This window comes from Neoarius graeffei, chromosome 22, assembly GCF_027579695.1.
Source record: "Neoarius graeffei isolate fNeoGra1 chromosome 22, fNeoGra1.pri, whole genome shotgun sequence".
NCBI lineage: Eukaryota > Metazoa > Chordata > Actinopteri > Siluriformes > Ariidae > Neoarius > Neoarius graeffei.
Window position 1 is genome coordinate 37,117,032 of NC_083590.1, and position 21,149 is coordinate 37,138,180.

General features: G+C 41.7%; 1 protein-coding gene across 3 annotated transcripts in view; it reads left to right on the top strand.

Annotated features, from left to right (window-relative positions):
• The window catches only part of ctps1a (CTP synthase 1a), an 81,345-nt gene that overhangs the window by 18,520 nt on the left and 41,676 nt on the right, over positions 1 to 21,149 (top strand). For 2 of the 3 annotated variants that reach the window (XM_060904780.1, XM_060904782.1), the window contains 4 exons: positions 6,796 to 6,966; positions 15,291 to 15,391; positions 15,478 to 15,594; positions 16,775 to 16,810. In XM_060904780.1, the coding sequence (XP_060760763.1) occupies positions 6,796 to 6,966; positions 15,291 to 15,391; positions 15,478 to 15,594; positions 16,775 to 16,810 (425 nt within the window). The remainder of the gene's footprint in view (positions 1 to 6,795; positions 6,967 to 15,290; positions 15,392 to 15,477; positions 15,595 to 16,774; positions 16,811 to 21,149) is intronic. The other variant, XM_060904781.1, reaches the window with a different exon arrangement.

The following is a 21,149-nucleotide window of genomic DNA, read 5'->3' on the forward strand; positions in this document are numbered from 1 at the left end:
ACACTGTCGCCATGACCCAAACTCTTATTTCCCGGAAATGGCCCGGCGCTAGAGCTCAGTGGAACGCACTTTCCCTCTGTAATAAGCATAAACATGTCCTGAAAGCGATTTCTTTAGTCTACTCCAGGGCTTTTCAAAGTGTGGGGTGCGCCTCCCCTAGGGGGCGCCAGAGTTCTTCGGGGGGGCGCAACGTGAGGAAAAATAAACCAGAATAAGTTACTATTGCGGACATTTAGCGAACTTCAGCTAGCCTTTGCCAGAGACAAAATGGATCGATTTTTAGTACCTAAAGCTACAGTGAGTGAGGAGACAGAGTCTGGGCCAAGCAAAAACAGAAGGAAGTATGACCACGATTATTTAAAGTTTGGATTTTCATGGACTGGATCTGAAGATGCTCCACTGCCACAGTGTGTTGTCTGCCAAGAGGTGCTAGCTAACGATGCTATGAGATGTTTAAAATGTGTAAAACAAGATGTTTTAAAAAGCACAGATGTTTAAAATGTGTAAAAAAATGTTTTAAAAAAAGAACAGATGTTTAAAATGTATAAAACAAGATGTTTTAAAGCACAGATGTTTAAAATGTATAAAAAATGTTTTAAAAAAGCACAGATGTTTAAAATGTGTAAAAAAAAAAGTTTTAAAAAAGCACAGATGTTTAAAATGTGTAAAACAAGATGTTTAAAAAAAAGCACAGATGTTTAAAATGTGTAAAAAATGTTTTAAAAAAAGCACAGATGTTTAAAATGTGTAAAACAAGAGGTTTTAAAAAAGCACAGATGTTTAAAATGTGTAATTAAATGTTTTAAAAAGCACAGATGTTTAAAATGTGTAAAACGAGGTTTTAAAAAAGCACAGATGTGTAAAAGAAAAAATGTGTACAACAACCTTTTTTTTTTTTTTTTAAATATGAATGGAACATTAAGTATAGCAACAACAAAAATTGTAAGGGGGGGGGCGCTGTTGTTTATTTGCTCTCTGAGGGGGGGCTGACTCTCCCACACTTTGAAAACCCCTGGTCTAGTCCATTTATTTCGAATGGTGAACCGACTTGTATACACTCACCGGCCATTTTAATTGGAACACGTGCATGCGCAGTGCGCGATCATTACATTCTTACAGCACGATGACATAGTGGCTAACGCCTCTATATGAAGCAGTAGCCACAACAACTTTGACCTTGACTGGATGACCCCCAAAATGTTGGCGGTTCTATTTGAGACCAATGCCCATCTATCCTGAAAGTTTCATGAAGATCGAGCTAGCCGTTTTCCCGCATTATCGTTAACAAAAAAAACCCAAAGAAAGCTGACCGAAAACAATACCTCGCCCCCTGGTGGACTCCGTCCCGGGCGATGTAACAATGGCCTCAATCATAGAGAGAGTTAGGCCCTGTCCACACGGCAACGGATTCAGGTGAATCTGATAAAATTGTTTATCGTTTCGGCCTGGCATCCACATGGCACCGGCGTTTTGGGTGCCCCAAAACGAAATCTTTTGAGAACGGGTTCCAGAGTGAAAAAATCTGGCAACGGAGCCGTTGCGAAGTCGTCTGGATGAGTAGAACGGATTTGTTTACGATGACGTCACAACCACATATGCTTCACGCCGGGTAGAAGTGTAATGAACTCGATGCGAGTTGTCAACAAATCCTATAACTTGGTTCATGAAACGCGCTTACAAAATATTTTCACTGTGAATATTTATTGTGTAATGGTGCAAAGTGAGTGAGAGAGAGAGAGAGAGAGAGTGAGAGAATAGCCCTTAGGGCAGAGTCAATCCCGCCAGCAAAAATAGGGAAAAAAAGGAGCGATCTCACCTCTTCAGATGTTTATTCCGGACCATTAAAGAATTCTGGAGGATATCAGAATGTTGGCGTACCGGCTTCCATCTACCCCCGTTCATTCCTCTTTCCGCGTCTCCATTCAAAAAACGAGCACGTGATTTTAAAGGGACTATAGCCATAGGATAGGGAGTGAGAAAGTGTGTGCGTGTGACAGTGACAGGGATAGTCACTGTGCGCATGCGCAGTTATGCGCATGCGCAGTTATGCGCATGCGCAGTTATGCGCATGCGCAGTTATGCGCATGCGCAGTTATGCGCATGCGCAGTTATGCGCATGCGTCTACTTCTATTGTTCTGGTGTCTCCGATGGGACCGTCTTACAGCGCACGTAGAGGTGTGGCATGTGTATTGCATCGTTTTCAGCAAGCGTTGCGTTGCCATATGAACCTGATATTTTGCTGATCCGTTGCCCATATGGACGCAATATTTAAAAAAAAAAAATCTCGTTGCCGTTGTTGTGTCGATGTAGCCTTGGAGATACTGAAGCTCTAAAATTAACAGAGTGATTTCGGTACTTTTCAAGGTGTGAAATCTCACAGGAAGTTCATTGTATTTATTCTCATTTTTGGCAAGTAGATATCTGATGTTGCTGTAAATACGGAGGTGATTATAGAAAACTGCGTGCTGATTGGTCGAGAGATTCTGATTTATCTAGAAATAATCACCTTGAGTGAGTCGGCAGAATGGCAGCCAATCGCTTCGTCAGCGTAAGTGAGGAAGGATTAGAAATGATGAAAGAAAATGCTGTTACTAAAAGCACTAAAAATGCTATGAAGTTTGGTCAAAAGCCGTTCAAAGGTCAGGTGGAATTCTGATCGATTTATTGATTTCAAAACAAAGTATTTTACGCCAGTCACATAGATAAGTGACACAAGTCTGCGCCACACCTTTATTACATTTGCATGCTGCTTTTGAAGATTTAAATAAATAAAAAAGATTTACTTATTTTAAATAATCACCTGTGTATTTCTACTAAAAGAATTATCCATCTCCGGCTCCGTGAATATTGGTGAATAATAACCTCAACCTCATCTCAGTTATTATTCACTTCATCTTCGGTGAATAATTACAGTGCTGAGCGTAAATGAGTGCACCCCCTTTGAAAAGTAACATTTTAAACAATCTCTCAATGAACACAAACAATTTCCAAAATGTTGACAAGACAAAGTTTAATATAACATCTGTTTAACTTATAACGTGAACGTGAGGTTAATAATATAAACTTAGATTACACATTTTCAGTTTTACTCAAATTAGGGTGGTGCAAAAATGAGTACACCCCACAACAAAAACTACTACATCTAGTACTTTGTATGGCCTCCATGATTTTTAATGACGGCACCAAGTCTTCTAGGCATGGAATGAACAAGCTGGCGACATTTTGCAGCATCAGTCTTTTTCCATTCTTCAACAATGACCTCTTTTAGTGACTGGATGCTGGAGGGAGAGTGATGCTCAACTTAAAAAAAACCTTAAAAGTAATACGTCAATGAAACTGGTCCATGCTTTGGGTTTAAACATAAAAGCCAGACTTTATCGGGTATGTTCACTTTAAATTGTGGACACTGAGCATGACTAATGACGGTGGTGCTCGAATGCACTGTGTATAAAGGCCAATTTATGCTGACAACGCAGTCCTCGCAGATGGTGTCTGCGTAGCCCCCCCCTTTGCAGACGATCTGTGCGCACCTCCCAAAAATTGTGACCACCGCAGAAGCCTCGCAGACAAGAGGGCTCTGATTGGTCCACTCTACATCCGCTGTACACACACTTCCACTTCCCTACTTTCCCGGTTTGGTATGTTTTCACAACCGCCATTTTTAAAAACACGAGCGAAGATGGAGCAGCATGAAGAGCGGTTGATCGAGGAAGTGAGGAAGTACGTACATCTATACGACTCCAGTTCTAGTCATTATAAGTAACCGGAGGATAAACACTCCACTAACCACACCCACCAGCTACTCCTAGCGATTTCGCACCCCCTTGCGTTGTGGCGGTGAATAACATCGCGCACGCCTATTACTCCCCGCTCAACGATAAATTACAACTGTCTGCGAAAAGCTATCTGCGAAAGCCTTGTCGCAAGAGCATGCAGAGGCCCTAAGAGGGTCAAACTTTTTTGTTAATTCTCTTCAAAACAGTATTACTGAGATTTATACACCTTCTCATTTTTTCTCCATGAACAAAATATGAGGAAAATCATTGATTTTTAGGAAGGATACAAAATTTCCTTCAGTGATCCGATCTTTCGCGGGCACGAGACAGCAAAGTGTTCAGGCGATTTTATTGGAAAAATCAAGTCAACACGAGAGATTCGACCACTAGATGGGAATCATGAGTTTCAAGGTGATTGAATCAACATTGAGCGAGCTGGAAGGAACAACAACAACAACACACGGACCGGTGACGAATATCACTAAAAAACCCAAGATGGCACGGTGGTGCCCGTGAGTTTGGTGTATTGCATCACAATGTTAAACACTTAAAATAAAAGCTCATCACAACACTGCACAAAATTACCAGTATATTCCGGAAATGTTCTTTATTCTTGAATAGGCACTAGTTCTATGTCGATTAAACACTTTTAAATGTCTTTAAAGGCCAAATGAAAACATGCTGATCATCAGCGCAGCGGCATGCTGTCGAGCTTACTTTTAGCATCGCAATGAATCATTCATTGAATATTGATTATACATGTACAGCGCCCTCCACAATTATTGGCACCCCTGGTTAAGATGTGTTAAAAGCCTTAAAATAAATAGAATTTTTATTGGAAATTGTTTGTGTTCATTGAGATATTTGTTTAAAATGTTACTTTTCAAAGGGGGTGTACTCACTTACGCTCAGCACTGTACAGCCGCCTCTCTCGCGTGCGTGATATGGAAATTATTCCGTATGACTTCGAACCAACATGGAGTAGAGAAGAGTTGGAAAGACGACAGGATAAGGACGAGTCTGTCGCACAGGTACAGTTAGGTCCATATATATTTGGACACTGACACAAATTTTGTTTTTTTACCTGTTTACTGAAACATATTCAAGTTATAGTTATATAATGGACATAAAGTCCAGACTTTCAGCTTTCATTTGAGGGTATCCACATTAAAATTGGTTGAAGGGTTTAGGAGTTTCAGCTCCTTAACATGTGCCACCCTGTTTTTAAAGGGACCAAAAGTAATTGGACAGTTGACTCAAAGGCTATTTGTGTGAATCGCACAGATCCGATGAGGGTTTTTTTTTGGGGGGGGGGGAGGAGTTGGAGTGTCTGATTATAATTTCAAAGTAAATTCTGTATTAAAATTACTAAATAAGCAAATGCTGTTACAGTCCATGAAACATAGGAAGTATAAGTATGAGAAGAAAACAGTAAATCAGAAAGCTGCGCACGTAAAGCCAGTTGGCTGCGCGCCATTATCTGCTGCTGGCTGCACTTCACTGCACGCACAAGGATTTCCATCAGTCCAACGCAAGTTACGTAATTGGCTTTACGTGCGCAGCTTTCTGATTTACTGTTTTCTTCTCATACTTCCTATGTTTCATGGACTGTAACGGCATTTGCTTATTTAGTAATTTTAATACAGAATTTACTCTGATGAAATTATAATCAGACACTCCAACGCGCGATTCACACAAGTCCCCCAGACAGCCGTGAAAATGGCGGCATCCGCCAAAAGGCGCGCCGTTTGCATCCATGCTATAGTCTTTCATGGTGTGATCAACAGGTCTGTACTGAACATTATGGAATTGCTCAGTATATGCCAGTGTTTGCATAGTTTTCCACAACCGAAGAGGCATTTATTTCTTTAAAAAAGTTTAAAACAGCACGTAACAAGAAGAGGTCAAACAACTGCATTATACAATTTGCATCGATGTTGCCTTTATGTAATTTAGCACATCAGAGACACTACGTCCCTGCATATTAAAAGAGAAATTAAAATGGTGTTAAGCCTGCAACTAAAGTGCATGACCGTATGACCAAATCCTGTCATGAATTACCTAAAAAAGCTCCTGGAAAATGATTCCTTAAAAAGAGTGTGAACCCTTCGATTACAAATTTTTGGATGCAATATTAACAGAAACAAAAGTCAATTTGGGTTCATTACATGGCGTCATACCTGTGGAACTAAAGTTGGATGAGAAATCCCCTCTCCCTGAAGATATTTACCCTGAACTATTTGATGGACCTACTGTAGCTCAAAGATACCCCTTTTCCACCAAATCAGTTCCAGGGCTGGTTCGGGGCCAGTGCTGGTGCTGGTTCACAACTCGTTCAACTTGCGAGCCAGCTGAGAACCAGTTTGCTTTTTACGTCGCTGTATACGTCAGTTACGTCGCTACGTTTGCATAAACCTTGGCGCGAATATCGAAGCAAAAACAACACGGAAGCAGCAGCAACAACAATAATAATAATGGATGACTTCGCGTTTGTACAGCTGCTGCTTCTCGTCGCTTAAAAATGGCGATCTTTCGCGGTCTTGCTATTGTTGTTGGTCTTAACAACTCCGCCCCCCACTAACGTAAGTGGTTCTTTCTTCTGGCCCAGCAGAGAGTTGGTGCTAGCCTGGAACTGGTTTTTCTGGCCCCAGAGCCAGTTCTTTGTCAGTGGAAACAGAAAACCCGGTTCCAAACTAAGCACTGGCCCTGAACCAGCCCTGGAACTGCTTTGGTGGAAAAGGGGCAAGAGTTTTCTAGATATTGCAGTTTATACAATGCTAGAAAATGGCCCGCACCTCCTACACTTAAATTCATTTTGAGAGAACTAAAGATGGTATCGACCTGGAATTTTGTACTTTTTCCTATTAAGAAGTTGATCTTCCCCTTGGATTTTTTTATTTTTTTTTTAAGGAACATCCGAGATGATCAGGTGGGAGATGTTTTTAAAACAAATCTAACGAATTGAGATTGAATGACCCACACGCTGAGCTGAAGACTAAGTGCTTGCGTTATATTTAGGTGAGGTGTTCGTGTTGGACGATGGAGGAGAGGTGGACCTGGATCTCGGGAACTACGAGCGCTTCTTGGACATCCGTCTCACCAAAGACAACAACCTCACCACTGGCAAGATCTACCAGTCGGTTATTAACAAAGAGCGACGAGGAGACTATCTGGGCAAGACGGTGCAGGGTAAGATATGATTAGACGATTATGAAGATCCTGTGCTCTTGTGGCTACAAAAAAAACCCACATTTATAGTGAATTTAGAAAAATTGCTGCACAGAGGATCCAGGGAAACTGTTTAAATATTTTTGACAGGCTGGAAAACAAAATACAGGTAGCGGTAGAGAACACGGGGTAGTAAAATGCGCTGTGTGAACCGTTGTAAACAACCAGCTGTTGAGGGTTTGTTCTCTTGTAGTTAGCTGGGTAGTTAGTAGCAGACACGGAGATGTACAAAGCCTAGGGGCTTTCCCTGACCTTCAGCCTGTGGTGTGCAGCAGATCAACTCTAGCTATTACCAGCGTTACCGCTGAGTTCTGAAAAATATTCTCCACTTTTTTCCTTGAAAAATCAAGTCAAAGAAGTATTCACTTAGGGCGTATTCACACCTATGTTGTTTGGTCCGGACCAAACGAACCAAATTTCCCTTGGTCCGGACCTTTTGGGTTGGTCTGAATACAAACCACCGAACTCTGGTCCGGACCAAACAAGCGGACCGAGACCGAGCTGCAAGGTCGGACTCGGTCCGGACCAAAGGAACCCTGGTGCGGATCTTTTGGAGGTGTGAAAGCAGACCGGACCTAATCCGACAGTTTTGCTTTTTTGTACCTCGGGAGCTTCCGTCGTTTGTCGAGCATTATGGGAAACAGAGTCTTGACACTCCACCGCAAAGTGCAAACACTGTTTTGGTTGTCAAGGGAACCTTACAACAGTCATTCAGTCATTCAGACCAGTGGTAGGCTAGACTACAGAGTACAAAAAATGAGTAGGGGGCAAACGTGGGCCGAGGAAGAAACGCGTACCCTTGTGGATATATGGGCAGATGTCCACGTATCTGAGCTTTTGGAGAGAACACACAAAAATGCCGACGTGTTTGCTGTATTCGGTGAGAAAATGAAGGAGAAGGGGTTCACGCGCTCCCCAGAACAATGTCGGCTAAAAGTGAAGAAACTCCGTCAGACCTACATTAAAATCAGGGGCATTCTTTCAAAAAAGTGGTGGTACTAGCGACGCAAAAAAGAAATTCATCTATTACGATGGATAAGGCGAATATCCCGACACATACCTCCTCCGTCTTGCGTGAAGAGCCAGAACTGTCACAACACGATGTGCGCTCATCAGCGCTATCCTCCGTAGCCGCCTTGCCCTTTGAAGTCGTCGTTGATAAATTACTTGTACAACAGCATAGTAATCGCACAATTGTGAAAACTGGAAAAAACATATAGCTTTGATGACATTAAAAAGAATAACAGCACGGAAAGCCTCCATGACTACTTTTGAACTTAACGCTTTGTGCGCGTGTCGTCTCTGACCAATAGCTGAACGACCTCAGGGCGCGCGGCTTTGTTGACAGATTTTGGTCCGCTTACTAAAATGTACAGTGTGAAAGCGAACCACACCAAAATGAAAAAATAAAAAAAAAACATTTGGTTCGGACCAAAGCAAGTGAACTATCGAACTATCCTGGTCTGAATACACCCTCAGTCTGCGTTTTTTTTTTGTTTTTTTTTTCTTAGTTTCTGACTTATCAAAGTGGACTTAATACAGGTTTATACTAGGGATGGCGAAAACTAAAAAAAAATCTTGACCGACCACCGAGCCTCATTAGCCGGTTAAAGTCGGTTAACCTATGAGTTTAAAATTCTAGAATTGGAATTGTTAGAATCTATTCTAAATCTAACCGTGAGCATCCGCACATTCAGTCCCAGTCGCTGCCCTCCACTCACATTACCTTTTCTACAGCGCGAAACATTTAGTCAAACACGGCACTGATGTCGAGGGGGTGCTAGAAGAAGTGCATAACATTCAGTGATGGGAATAACGGCGTTAAAATAAAGGCTGTTATAACGCCGGGTAATCTAATTAATTAGCTACAATCGTTATAACGCCGTTACCAATATCAACACGCCATTACTGCATGGTATTGAAGTTGCTCTGAAGCATACTGCTACGGACTAGGCACTTTTCTTCGAAGTGAGCCACAGAGACCTCATACTGCAATTGTTTTCCAGCTACTGATATTATGGTTCCATGGCTGCTAATTGTGCACAGCCACTGGGAATGGGATAGCTGGAGCTGAGCTGATTAGCCGCTAAGCTAATATAGCAACTGTCTGATGCTGAGTAACCAGGTTTTAGTTCAGATCTTGTGTATTATTATTACGTTGACATTAATATTCACGGGGTGGCACGGTGGTGTAGTGGTTAGCACTGTCGCTTCACAGCAAGAAGGTCCGGGTTCGAGCCCCGTGGCCGGCGAGGGCCTTTCTGTGCGGAGTTTGCATGTTCTCCCCGTGTCCGCGTGGGTTTCCTCCGGGTGCTCCGGTTTCCCCCACAGTCCAAAGACATGCAGGTTAGGTTAACTGGTGACTCTAAATTGACCGTAGGTGTGAATGTGAGTGTGAATGGTTGTCTGTGTCTATGTGTCAGCCCTGTGATGACCTGGCGACTTGTCCAGGGTGTACCCCGCCTTTCGCCCGTAGTCAGCTGGGATAGGCTCCAGCTTGCCTGCGACCCTGTAGAACAGGATAAAGCGGCTACAGATAATGAGATGAGATTAATATTCACCAGACTAATCAACCATCGACTTCATTCATGCGCCGTGTTCTTGTTTCTTTGATAGTCAAGAATTTCCTTGATGTTACGTACCTGGTTGACATCGTAGTAAAATGTAATCCAACACTGAGACTTTTCTTTCGCCGAGCGGCAGCTGTCTTCAACTGGGGCGGGAGGGTGGGACATGACTGAATGGGTGTTTCTGATTTGTCAGCTGTCGTCCTTACACCGCATTGCATGCCCCAAGCGTTTATAACACGGAATTCCCGGTTCTCCGCTCCAAAATCGGCAGCTTCAAAACGATTTTTTTTTTTTTTTTTAACCAACAACCAAAAAAAAATTAACCGGTTGACGTTGATTCAGTCAACCATCGGTCAAACGGTCATCGGTTAACATCCCTAGTTTATACCAACCAAACTGGCACAATTCAAATATTTGTACAGATACAACTCGGCCTCTCCATTACATATCAAATTTGGGCTCCGCTCGAGCATCTGAGAAGAAAGACTTGATTTTGGATACCCTGTCTGCCGTCAAGCTCAAATAAACCTCTTTAGTTTGAGCCTACTTAAGGATACTTCAGCAGGGAATTATTCAGAAGCGATATTAGGACTCCCGTTACCTTTTATTTGGGCTCTCTCGCACACCGAGCAAAGCCATGCCATTAAAAAAAAAAAACCTGCCAAGCCATTTCCTTGGCAGGGGTGCTTGGTGGGTGTGTTAAATTTGGGCGGCACGGTGGTGTAGTGGTTAGCGCTGTCACCTCACAGCAAGAAGGTCCGGGTTCGAGCCCCGTGGCCGGCGAGGGCCTTTCTGTGTGGAGTTTGCATGTTCTCCCCGTGTCCGTGTGGGTTTCCTCCGGGTGCTCCGGTTTCCCCCACAGTCCAAAGACATGCAGTTAGGTTGACGTGGGGCGGCCTTGGGCTGAAGTGCCCTTGAGCGAGGTACCGAACCCCTGACTGCTCCCCGGGCGCTCTAGTGTGGCTGCTCTCTGCTCTGGGTGTGTGTTCTTCAGATGGGTTAAATGCAGAGGATGAATTTCACTATGCTTGAAGTGTGCATGTGACAAATAAAGGTTTCTTCTTCTTCAAAACTTGATTTACAATTGAACAGAGTCGAGAAGAGTCTTGGACCAACCAACAGTGAAGGAATCTTCTTCTTTGGGGTTTTTACGGAGTGAAGGAATCTGAATTTGCTGTCAATTTATGAACCAAAAACAGAATGACGCCGTGTTTTATGTTATACGTCTGCTGCGGGGACTCAACACGCCACGTCGCCCTAAACGTAGGGCGTGTGCCGACTGACAGCACTTTCAGTTGGGTGGGGGTGTTTAAATTACACCGGGGCTCTGAGTGTGCCTCCCCACGTGCCTGTTTCAGCCCTTAAAGGGGAACTGAAGTCATTTTTAAACTTGCTTTATGTCTTAGCGTGTTTTTCAATTACATTCTCGGTTTTAGTAACCTTATATCGTGACTCGTATCGGCATATTATATTATACTTATCGGCCTTTTCGGTTTTTAGCCGTATTGAATGTAGTTCATTTGGTCCACGGCAGGCGTCACGTATCCGCGTGATTTTCACGAGACTTGTGCAAGACTTCAAACGTGACGTGTCGGCGCCGCCATTTTGAAAACTGTTTACACAGCAGCCAGATCGCCATATCATTCCAATTTAGATTAATTTCGAGATTTGCCAGCTTCATCAGTGATGGAGATTATTCCATACGACTTCAAACCAACGCGGAGTAGAGAAGAGTTGGAAAGACGACAGGATAAGGACGAGTTCGTCACGCTGGTGTTTACGTCAGTACTGTCGCACAATTAAAACGTGCCAGATCAGGCGGCTGGTGGGGTTTCAAAATAATAAATACATGCGTGTATTTTTGTGATAAATACATATTATACTGAGTGCATTTCCTACATAATCCTCACTAAGGTTTCGGACAGCGCTATAAAATGGCATCCACACTATATAGAGAGTACGGAGTGATTACGGACACAGGGAAAACTTCTTCCGGCTTGATTACATCAGCATTCGAAAGAGGGCGTGCGCGTCTTTTGACAACGTTGGCAGATGTTGGTCGCTTTGATTTCCGCTGTACGTTTTCCTTCCGTCCTACGATGTCTTGCACAGGTCTCAACGAATCTGGTTTACGCCCATTGCTTCGACGTATGGACTGATATATTACAGAGCATATTTCAAACACTCATAACTTGCTATAGCAGCAACAAAATAGCGATCAAAAATGCACTCCGATATTTAATAAAATGAGATAAATAGAATTTTGATGATAAATTTGCCTTGAGTTCCCCTTTAAATCATCCTCAGTGCTTGGAGAAGCTCGCCCAAAAATCTTCATCAGTTTAGACTGCGCCGTTGTTCGGTTCACGCAGACATAATGACACCACCACAACAGGCCGATTAAAGCGCACTGCGATTGGTCAAAAGTTTGGCGCTCATGTGGTCATTTGTCATCGTTTTTTTTTTTTTTTTTTAAATTGGTCACAAGCACGTGCTCATTGTTTACACTCTGGCTTCCTGCCGTCTCTTCACTGGGGTTGGATTTCAGCAAACGGAGGGATTTTTATAAAAGATGACTTATTTCATCACCGATGCATTATATTCGTCAATGACGAGCGTGATGAGCGCCAGAGGGAACACTGTATTACAGAGATATTCTAGCTAACAAGTTAAAGCATATATGCGGAGCCATCATCTCACTTTCGTTTATAAATGCCTTGAGACCTCAAGAATGGCACAGAAATAGTTTTAAGCATTAACTATAAATCTAATAGTAATTTTTACGATTAAAGTGATTTATATAGGTAGCGGTCTGAGCGAATGACCTTGACGTCCGTAATGTCACAGCAGGAAGTCTATCGGTCTCATCGCCATTTCTGCTATACTAAAACACAAAGCGGACTGCAACTCCGATCCTCCATTTTGAGCCAATTTATCGCCATGCCACGTAGATGTGTTGCTGGCGGGTGCAGCAACACGACAGAAGGTGGATTTACGTTGCATTCATGGCCCAAGAATGTTCAAACTGCAAAGATTTGGACGCATTTTGCGAGAAGTTCACGGGCACATTGGGCGCCTACGAAGTGGTCTCTCCTCTGCTCTGCACATTTTACTGAAGACTCGTACGAGACCTCTGATCTGTTGAGGAGCGTTGGCTATAAGCCCGTATTGAAAGAGGGTGCAGTATCAACAATTAAAGAAAAAGAAAACAAGAAAAGTTATTTTTATATTTATTTATTTATTTATTTTTAAGTAAGTTCAGTTACACCAGTTCTCCTGCCGTGAGCTGAGGGTTGTTGGTAAAACCCGGGACGGGACGTATCGCTTGGGCAGTGACCTCCCCGCAGTTGTTGCGAAAACCAGTGACGTCCCATTCCATCCCGGGTTTTAGTAATTACCTGAGCCGAGCAGTAATGGCGGAGTACTCCGTATGGAGAGAATGAGTGGAGCAGCTGTCTGATTTTCTCCACTGGATATTGCTGACATCTCTCCCTTACATGGAAAAAGCGAATGAACGGAGAACTGAACGAACAACTGAAAGTCAGATTGTTTCAAAATAATTGGCCTTCAAGAAGCGAGAACACAGACGGGTAAGCTCCGAATCTCATTTGGATAAAAAAACAGCACGTTGTTTACCTGCATTTAGATTAATCCATGTAACTTGTATTGTGTGTTTAAGTTAGCGGTATAAGGTTATTTAATTTGCTTCAGAATGTGATTGTCTCAGTTCATCTGATTATTTAATTAGCCTTTTACGTTTTATCAGTGAAAATGCATGCATGTACATGTATGTTGCATAAGTTATAACACACATCCTGTTTTAATGAGAGTCAACCCACAATCAGTGAAGTCAAATCAGTCTCAGTTGAGCGAGTCGGTCACGGTATTTCTTACTTTCATCGTAAATTTTTATTTATATGACTTTGGTCTATAGCTGTCAAAGGCCTCGGCCTTAAAACCGGTTACTGCTGTGACGTCACGCACTCAGGGCTGGCTGGCTCAGCGGGGCGGCTCCAATGCCAACTTTGCGATCGATTTTAACTCTCATATATTTTTTTTATTCCCATTTATGCAGCATACAAGAGTCAAGGATGGAGATACTATCCACTCAGAAATGTATTTAAAAATAAAGGTTCTATGTATGGGTGTTTTATAACTTGTGCAACATACATGTACATGCATGCATTTTCACTGATAAAACGTAAAAGGCTAATTAAATAATCAGATGAACTGAGACAATCACATTCTGAAGCAAATTAAATAATCTTATACCGCTAACTTAAACACACAATACAACTTACATGGATTAATCTAAATGCAGGTAAACAACGTGGTTTTGTTGTGGTGGTGTTTTTTTTTTTTTGTCATCCAAATGAGTCGGAGCTTACCCGTCTGTGTTCTCGCTTCTTGAAGGCCGATCTTGTGGCCGATTGTTTCAAAACAGTCTGACTTTCAGTTCTTCGTTCATTCGCTTCTTCCATGTAAGGGTGAGATATTGCTGTTGAGACAAGCATATCCAGCGTAGAAATCTGACGACTGGTTCACTCATTCTCCATTTTCTCCATACTGAGTACTCCGCCATTACTGCTCAGCTCACACTCCGGGAGAACTGGTGCAACTGAACTTGCTTTCCTTTTCTTTAATTGTTGGTACTGCACCCTCTTCCAATACGGGCTTATAGCCAATGCTCCTCAACAGATCAGAGGTCTCGTACGAGTCTTCAGTAAAATGTGCAGAGCGGAGGAGAGACCACTTCGTAGGCACCTGATCCATGAATTTCTCGCAAAATGCGTCCAAATCTTTGCAGTTTGAACATTCTTGGGCCATGAATGCAACATAAATCCACCTTCTATCATGTTGCTGCACCGGCCAGCAACACATCTACGTAGCATGGCGATAAATTAGCTCAAAATGGAGGATCAGAGTTGGAGTCAGCTCTGTGTTTTTAGTAAAGCGGAAATGGCGATGAGACCGATAGACTTCCTCTAGTGATGTCACAGATGTCAAGGTCGTTTGGTCAGACCGCTCCCTATATGAATCATTTTAATCGTAAAAATTACTATAGTAGATTTATTGTTAACGCTTAATGATTCATATGCCATTCTTGAGGTCTCAAGGCATTTATAAACAAAAAGTGAGGCCAATGGTTCTGCGTATCTCCTTTAAAGGTGAATTACCGCCACCAACTGGGCTGGAGTGTAGAACAGGAGATTATTATTATTTTTGCTGGGGGACACAACTATATTCTTTTAGCTATTTCTTTTTTTTTTTAGATTTTTTTTGGGCTTTTTGCACCTTTATTGGATAGGACAGTTTAGAGACAGGAAATGAGTGGGAGAGAGAGACGGGGAGGGATCGGGAAATGACCTCGGGCCGGAATCGAACCCGGGTCCCCGGATTTATGGTATGGCGCCTTATCCACCTGAGCCATGACGCCCCCCTATTTCTTTTAAATACTTGATAACAGTGCTGTATCTGACTTGATGTGCTCTGCCATTTTGTTTTTCCTCTACTCATGGTATATGAGCTGATAGCCTAGTAGTAGAGTAGCCAATCAGAGCTCATATCCAGTGATTGTGGATAAAATAATACAAATTATTCTTCCACTAGTATGTGGAAATAGCGGGGGGATTTTTATAATCAGAGGGGCCAACATTCCATTCCTGTAAAAGATTAATTGAATCACCATTTATGGAAATAAACTCTACATTTCAGTGGTGCCACACATAACCGATTCCATTCAGGAGTGGGTGATGAAGCAAGCCAAGATCCCTGTGGATGATGATGGCGTGGAGCCTCAAGTGTGCGTTATTGAGGTAAGTTTAAACTCCGGTTAAATATTTTACGAGGTCCACAAATTATGGATGTGGTTTTGCTTATATCTTGTACGTTGTGTGTGTAGTTGGGTGGAACTGTCGGAGACATCGAGAGCATGCCTTTCATCGAGGCGTTCAGACAGTTCCAGTTTAAAGTGAAGAAGGAAAACTTCTGTAACATCCATGTCAGTCTTGTCCCTCAGGTGAGCCCTGACTCGTGATTTTTCTATTCACAAAATGCCAAAATGCGTGATATAAAAACATGGTTTTCCCCAAAGCGTTTGAGCGTATCGGGCCCGATCCGCTTGCTCTGCCTGCCGATACGCTTAGTCGCTTTAGTTAAAATCCGATACGCTTAGATTTATACAGATACGTTAAATTTCCTGCCTACAAGTAACTAGATACATAGTTAATAACAGATCCATTTACCAGGGATGAGAGTTTTCGACGGATTTCCGCTTTTGCCGAGTAAAAAACGAGCTTTTTATATTACCGTATTTTCTGGACTATAAGCCGCTACTTTTTTCCTAGGTTTTGAACCATGCGGCTTATACAAAGGTGCGGCTATTCTGTGGATTTTTCTTCCACCGCTAGGGGCGCTCTAACCGGAAGTAGAATCAAAAATAAGATAGACGAAAAATCAATGCAAAGAAGAATTAGCAGATCTTTAGCAGATAGAACACGCACGACAAATTACTAACTGGTAATTATTTTCAAATCCAGCGAAGATGATTAAAGTGACTTGTGGTTTCAAACACAGGAGAAATGAAGGTAAATAAATACCGGTTATTTTCTCTTGGTTCTGTTCCGTTTTAATCAGCAAAGTTGCTGCCGTGTTAAAAGGCACTGTTCGGAAAGAATCTGTTCAGGTACATACATGTACATTTACAGTACAAAATCGTTCTGTACATGCAGTAAATATCTCATTTTTCAACATAGATATCTGCGGCTTATAGCCCGGTGCGGCTTGTATATCTTTTTTTAAATTTTTTTTTAAAAATAGAGCGGATGCGGCTTATATACAGGTGCGCTCTATAGTCCAGAAAATACGGTATGCCAAATCCGTTGAGAATTTTTTTTTAATTTTTTTTTTATTAATTTCGGGGGGTTGGGGTATGTTCCTTCATGCTGTTCAAACTTTATTAACTCCAACGATGTTTACACATTATTTGTAAGTCGCCATCTTTAATCTTGTTGAATGTGATGTAAAATTCATGTTATCTACATTGTTATTGGTCAAAACATCGACGTCGAGACCATAATAGCCAATCAAAACAGTTTTTACAAAGACACCCACATCCGCTTTCTTTTATCAAAACTTACACATGTTCGTGAGCTGCATATCAAAAATACTTTCCTCTAATCGGCGGTTTTTTTCTCAAGATGCCGAATACTAGTGACAAGCGAGATGAAGCGAAGGTACGTGAAATTGATGCTGGTATAAAAAGCAAGTTTAGCAAAGCAAAAGGAAAGCGAGAGAGGAGTGTGTGAGAGCAGAAGAGAGCCAGGTTAGAGCATGTAAAAACACAGGAGGCGCTGGCTAATGAAAGACAAAGGAAAAAAGAGAGGACTGATGAGCTTTTGGCTTTGGCCAAGAAGCTGAAGTCTAAATGATCAAATGAAAATGTTTCAAAATAACTGGGAACTGTAAATAACTAAAAAGTGTAAATAGACATTTTCCTTTTGAAGAAAACATACAAGTGATGTGGACAATAAGATAAAGCCGGTCCCCGTAAAATATGCATTTGTTTGATTCAATACATTGAATAGATGATAATTTGAATTATAGCGGACAGTGTTCATAACTGTATAACTTTAAAGTTTAAATAGACATTGTGAAGAAATCTTATACAAGTAATGTGGACATTAGGAAAAGGTCAGTCTCAATAAGATATGAATGTTTTTATTTAATTCAGTGTATTGAATATATGAAAATTTGAATTATTAATGGAACTGTAAATAACTGGATTTTAATCAACATTTTTTTTAGAAAAACAAGTGATGTTGACAATGAGTAATAACCAGTCCCCATAAAATGTAGATATTATTTTGAATTAATGCAATACACGTATTGATTTTGATACATATTGTTCTATATAATAGTGTTTTTATTTCAATAAGTATTAAAATAGACATCAGGTGTTTTAATTAACTACAGCTCAGATTGCAGGAAATGGGGTGTGTAAGGTCTCATTTTGAAAAAAAAAATTCCCGGGGGTGTCCCCCCCCCCCCCCCAAGAACCCCCTTATTACAGATTTTCTGCTTTTTTTTTTTTTTTTTTTTTCATCAGGACCCACTCTCATCCCTGATTTACTTATTGATTGATATTTGTGTTAAACAAGCAGTCTTTTTTTTCCAGTGTTTGTGTTGATTCTGTCAAAGTAATATGTCCGCATGGTATGAGGCCATTATTAAAAAATGTTCTGTTTCCGGTCCACCGGCCGGGTGAGTGCCGTTTGTGCGGTTGAAATTTTTTTTTTTTAACGCCAGTTTTTCGACATTTTTTTCGGGTTCGTAAATCTAAAATCGAACTTGACATTTCCACATTCTCAGGGCTTTCCACTAAGGCTCATACTAGCCAGCCATGACAAATAAGTAGCCAGCCGGGGGGGGGTAAACACAAAATAAACTCCTGTGCACGCAGTTCCCAGGATTAAATGTATTTTCCACAGACCATTTATTTATTCACTTTACTCAAATACAAAGTAAAATGGCAGTAAATCTTCTTTCTTTTCTTGCGTATTGCATCATGAGGCGTTCCTGGCTTGTAAATCTCTTATTTTCGGTGCATGACACATTCACGCAGCTGAGCATGCTATGAATTAACAACGACAACGGTCTGCAGTGGGGCTACACAATTACACACTCAGCCAACATTTCTCCATTTGTGTATGAAAATACACTCCAACCACTCAGTTTGGGTTCATTTACAACCAACGGTGTCTTTTGATGCCAGCACGTAATTGAACGAGAGAAGACTGGTTTACCAGAGACAAAATAAGCGTCATCTCTGCTTCTGTTCCCTCCGATGTCACCTCCGACACACTACTGCCTCCACCGAGTGCGCGCGCGCGCACACCGCATGTCGGGGCCGCGGATGAGTTACTCTCCCTTGATCAACGAAGTCAGCGGAGAATTTGTGGTTATTATCGGTACAAACAGCGCAAATCACAACTTAAATGAGTGCGGTTCAGTTTGACATTATTGTCAGTCCGTTAGATAAACATTTAATTTTATTAAAATCGAAAATTAATATTTAGAGCCTGTGGGCTACAAAAATAATAGTCATTAAAGTAGCCGGCTGGACTTAATTGTGTAGTCGGCTGTACGGCCGGCAGCCGGCGCTTGTGGAAAGCCCTGCATTCCGCGCAGAATATAGAACTGAATCAGCTCTGCGCATGCGCCGTGCGGCACAAAAAATGGCAGCCACCATGAAGGAAGGAGATCCGGAGTTTTCAAACATTTGCCTAAGTGTGAAATCGCAAAATGGTATTCTAGCGAACAACAGAATAGTAAAGATTCAGAAAAACAAATCATTCAGTGATCATTTTAATAGTGTAATTTCATCCGAACTAGGCCTAACGCTCGATTTAGAACTACAAAAAGTCCGTGTGTCGGACATTTTAAGTACCTTTTGTAAAAGTTTTGCAAATGTTGCAGTCAGCATTTAAAATGCTAACTTAAAGTTTTTGTACAAGTTTCAGTTGATTAAACCGTCATATTTTATTAAATGTGTCTGCTTTTGTAATAAAAAAGTACTGAAAGAAAAAGCAAACACAGCATTGCGATTTCTTATCCATCCATATAGTTAAAAAAAAATATCCCTCCCTCCCGACTGAAATTTATTTTGCTCACCCGGTGGACAGGAAACGGCTTTTTTTTTTTTTAAGGATGGCCTAATTATGTCCCCCATGTCTCCATGGCCTCGTCTCGAGACTCATTGATTGAATAATTTTGGCGCCAAACGTATTCGCGCCCTCTGCTAATACATTAAAGACATCTTTTAACTTGATATATCGAGATATATATATGGTGCGATATCGTGAGCAACGAGCACAGCCCTACCTTCAATACACAGTAATTACCTCCGCCAAGGAGGTTATGTTTTTGGTAGCGTTGGTTTGTTGGTTTGTCTGTCTGTTAGCAACATTACGGAAAAAGTTATGAACGGATTGCTCTGAAATTTTTCCCAGAGGTGTGACTGGGCACAAGTAACAATCCATTAAATTTTGCCGGTGATCCGGATCACCGTCTGGATCCCGGGATTTTTTAAAGGTTTCTTGGTGGAGGTCTGTGCTCTCCGAGTGCTTTTCTAGTTTTCATTGTATTTGACCATGTGCTGTAACCTTTGAGCCTTTTACTCTGGCGTAGTTGTATGCAGGGTAGACAATACCATGTACACTCACCATCCACTTTTTATTATTATAACCCCTGTACATTCCTGCAATTACGGCAGCTATGTAGTGCCATATGCTATCATGCAGATTACAGGTCTAGAGCGTCACACCAAGCATCAGAATGTGGTTGTTGGTGCCAGACAAGTTGGACTGAATATTTCAGAAACTGTTGGCCTCCTGAGATTTTCGTGCGCACACACAACTCCTGACAGGATAGAGTGAGCAGCAGTTTTGCACTCATAAACACCTTGTTGATGAGAGCAGTCCGAGGAGAGCGACCAGGACTGGTTCAAGCTGAACAAGGTTATGGTAACTCAGATACTCTTTACAACTGTGTTGAGCAGAAAAGCATCGCAAAATGCACCACATGTTAGCCCAGTTTTCTGCTCAGCACGTGTTATTTCAGTTACCATAGTCCTCCTGTCAGCTAGGGGTGTGCAAAAATATCGATACGGCGATATATCGCGATACTTTGTCTTCCGATTCAATATCGATACTCAATTTGAATATCGATATTTTTTCAAATAATAAAATCATGTTTCAGACGGGTTGTAAATCCAGTACGACTTCCACACCTCCGCTCCGCGAGGTGTCGCTGTGCCGCTACCTCACTGCAAGGCACTCTTCATCTTCTCTTTTTTCCCCGGCGGTTGCAGTGAGGAAAAAAACAGGCAAGCATGGCTGTTAACATAAACCTAGAGACGCCGCTGAACTTTAAGGCAGATGTTTGGAGGCACTTTGGATTCCAAAGGAAAGGAGAAAAAAAACAGTGAGCCGGACAAAGAGAATGCACTTTGCAAAACCTATTTCGCTCCAATTAAATTAAGATGCTCCAATTAAGATGCCCACTGCACTTTTCAATGTGTTTCAGACAGTGTGTTGTTCCTGCAAAATAAGCACAAGTTAAATGTTCTCCGGTATATGTTCTCAAGTTTACAAAGAACAAATTGATATTAGTGTTAGCACTGAAATGTATGTGCAGTCTGCAGTGCAAGTTTTAAGTTTTCATAAAACAATTTGATTCTGCTTGTTAAGCAGCACTGATGTGTCCATGCTTACAGAAAAGTTGAGAATACTAGCACAGAAATGGGAATTTTCTGTATGTTGTAGTGAAGCAACTCTTGGTTTTGCCAGCAGTAGAATAGAGACAAATATATGTCTGGCAAGAGTGTGTAGTTATGTATGTGAAATGTAATTTTACAGTGGTCAATAAATTCTGATTTTCTTCAGTGACACAGATATTGTGATGTGGTTGAAATTTCTTGCAATATATCGATTATCGCAGAATCGCTGTACCATGATATTATCGTTATCGTGGGCAAAAGATCGCCATAGTATCGTATCGTGAGGTATCTGGTGA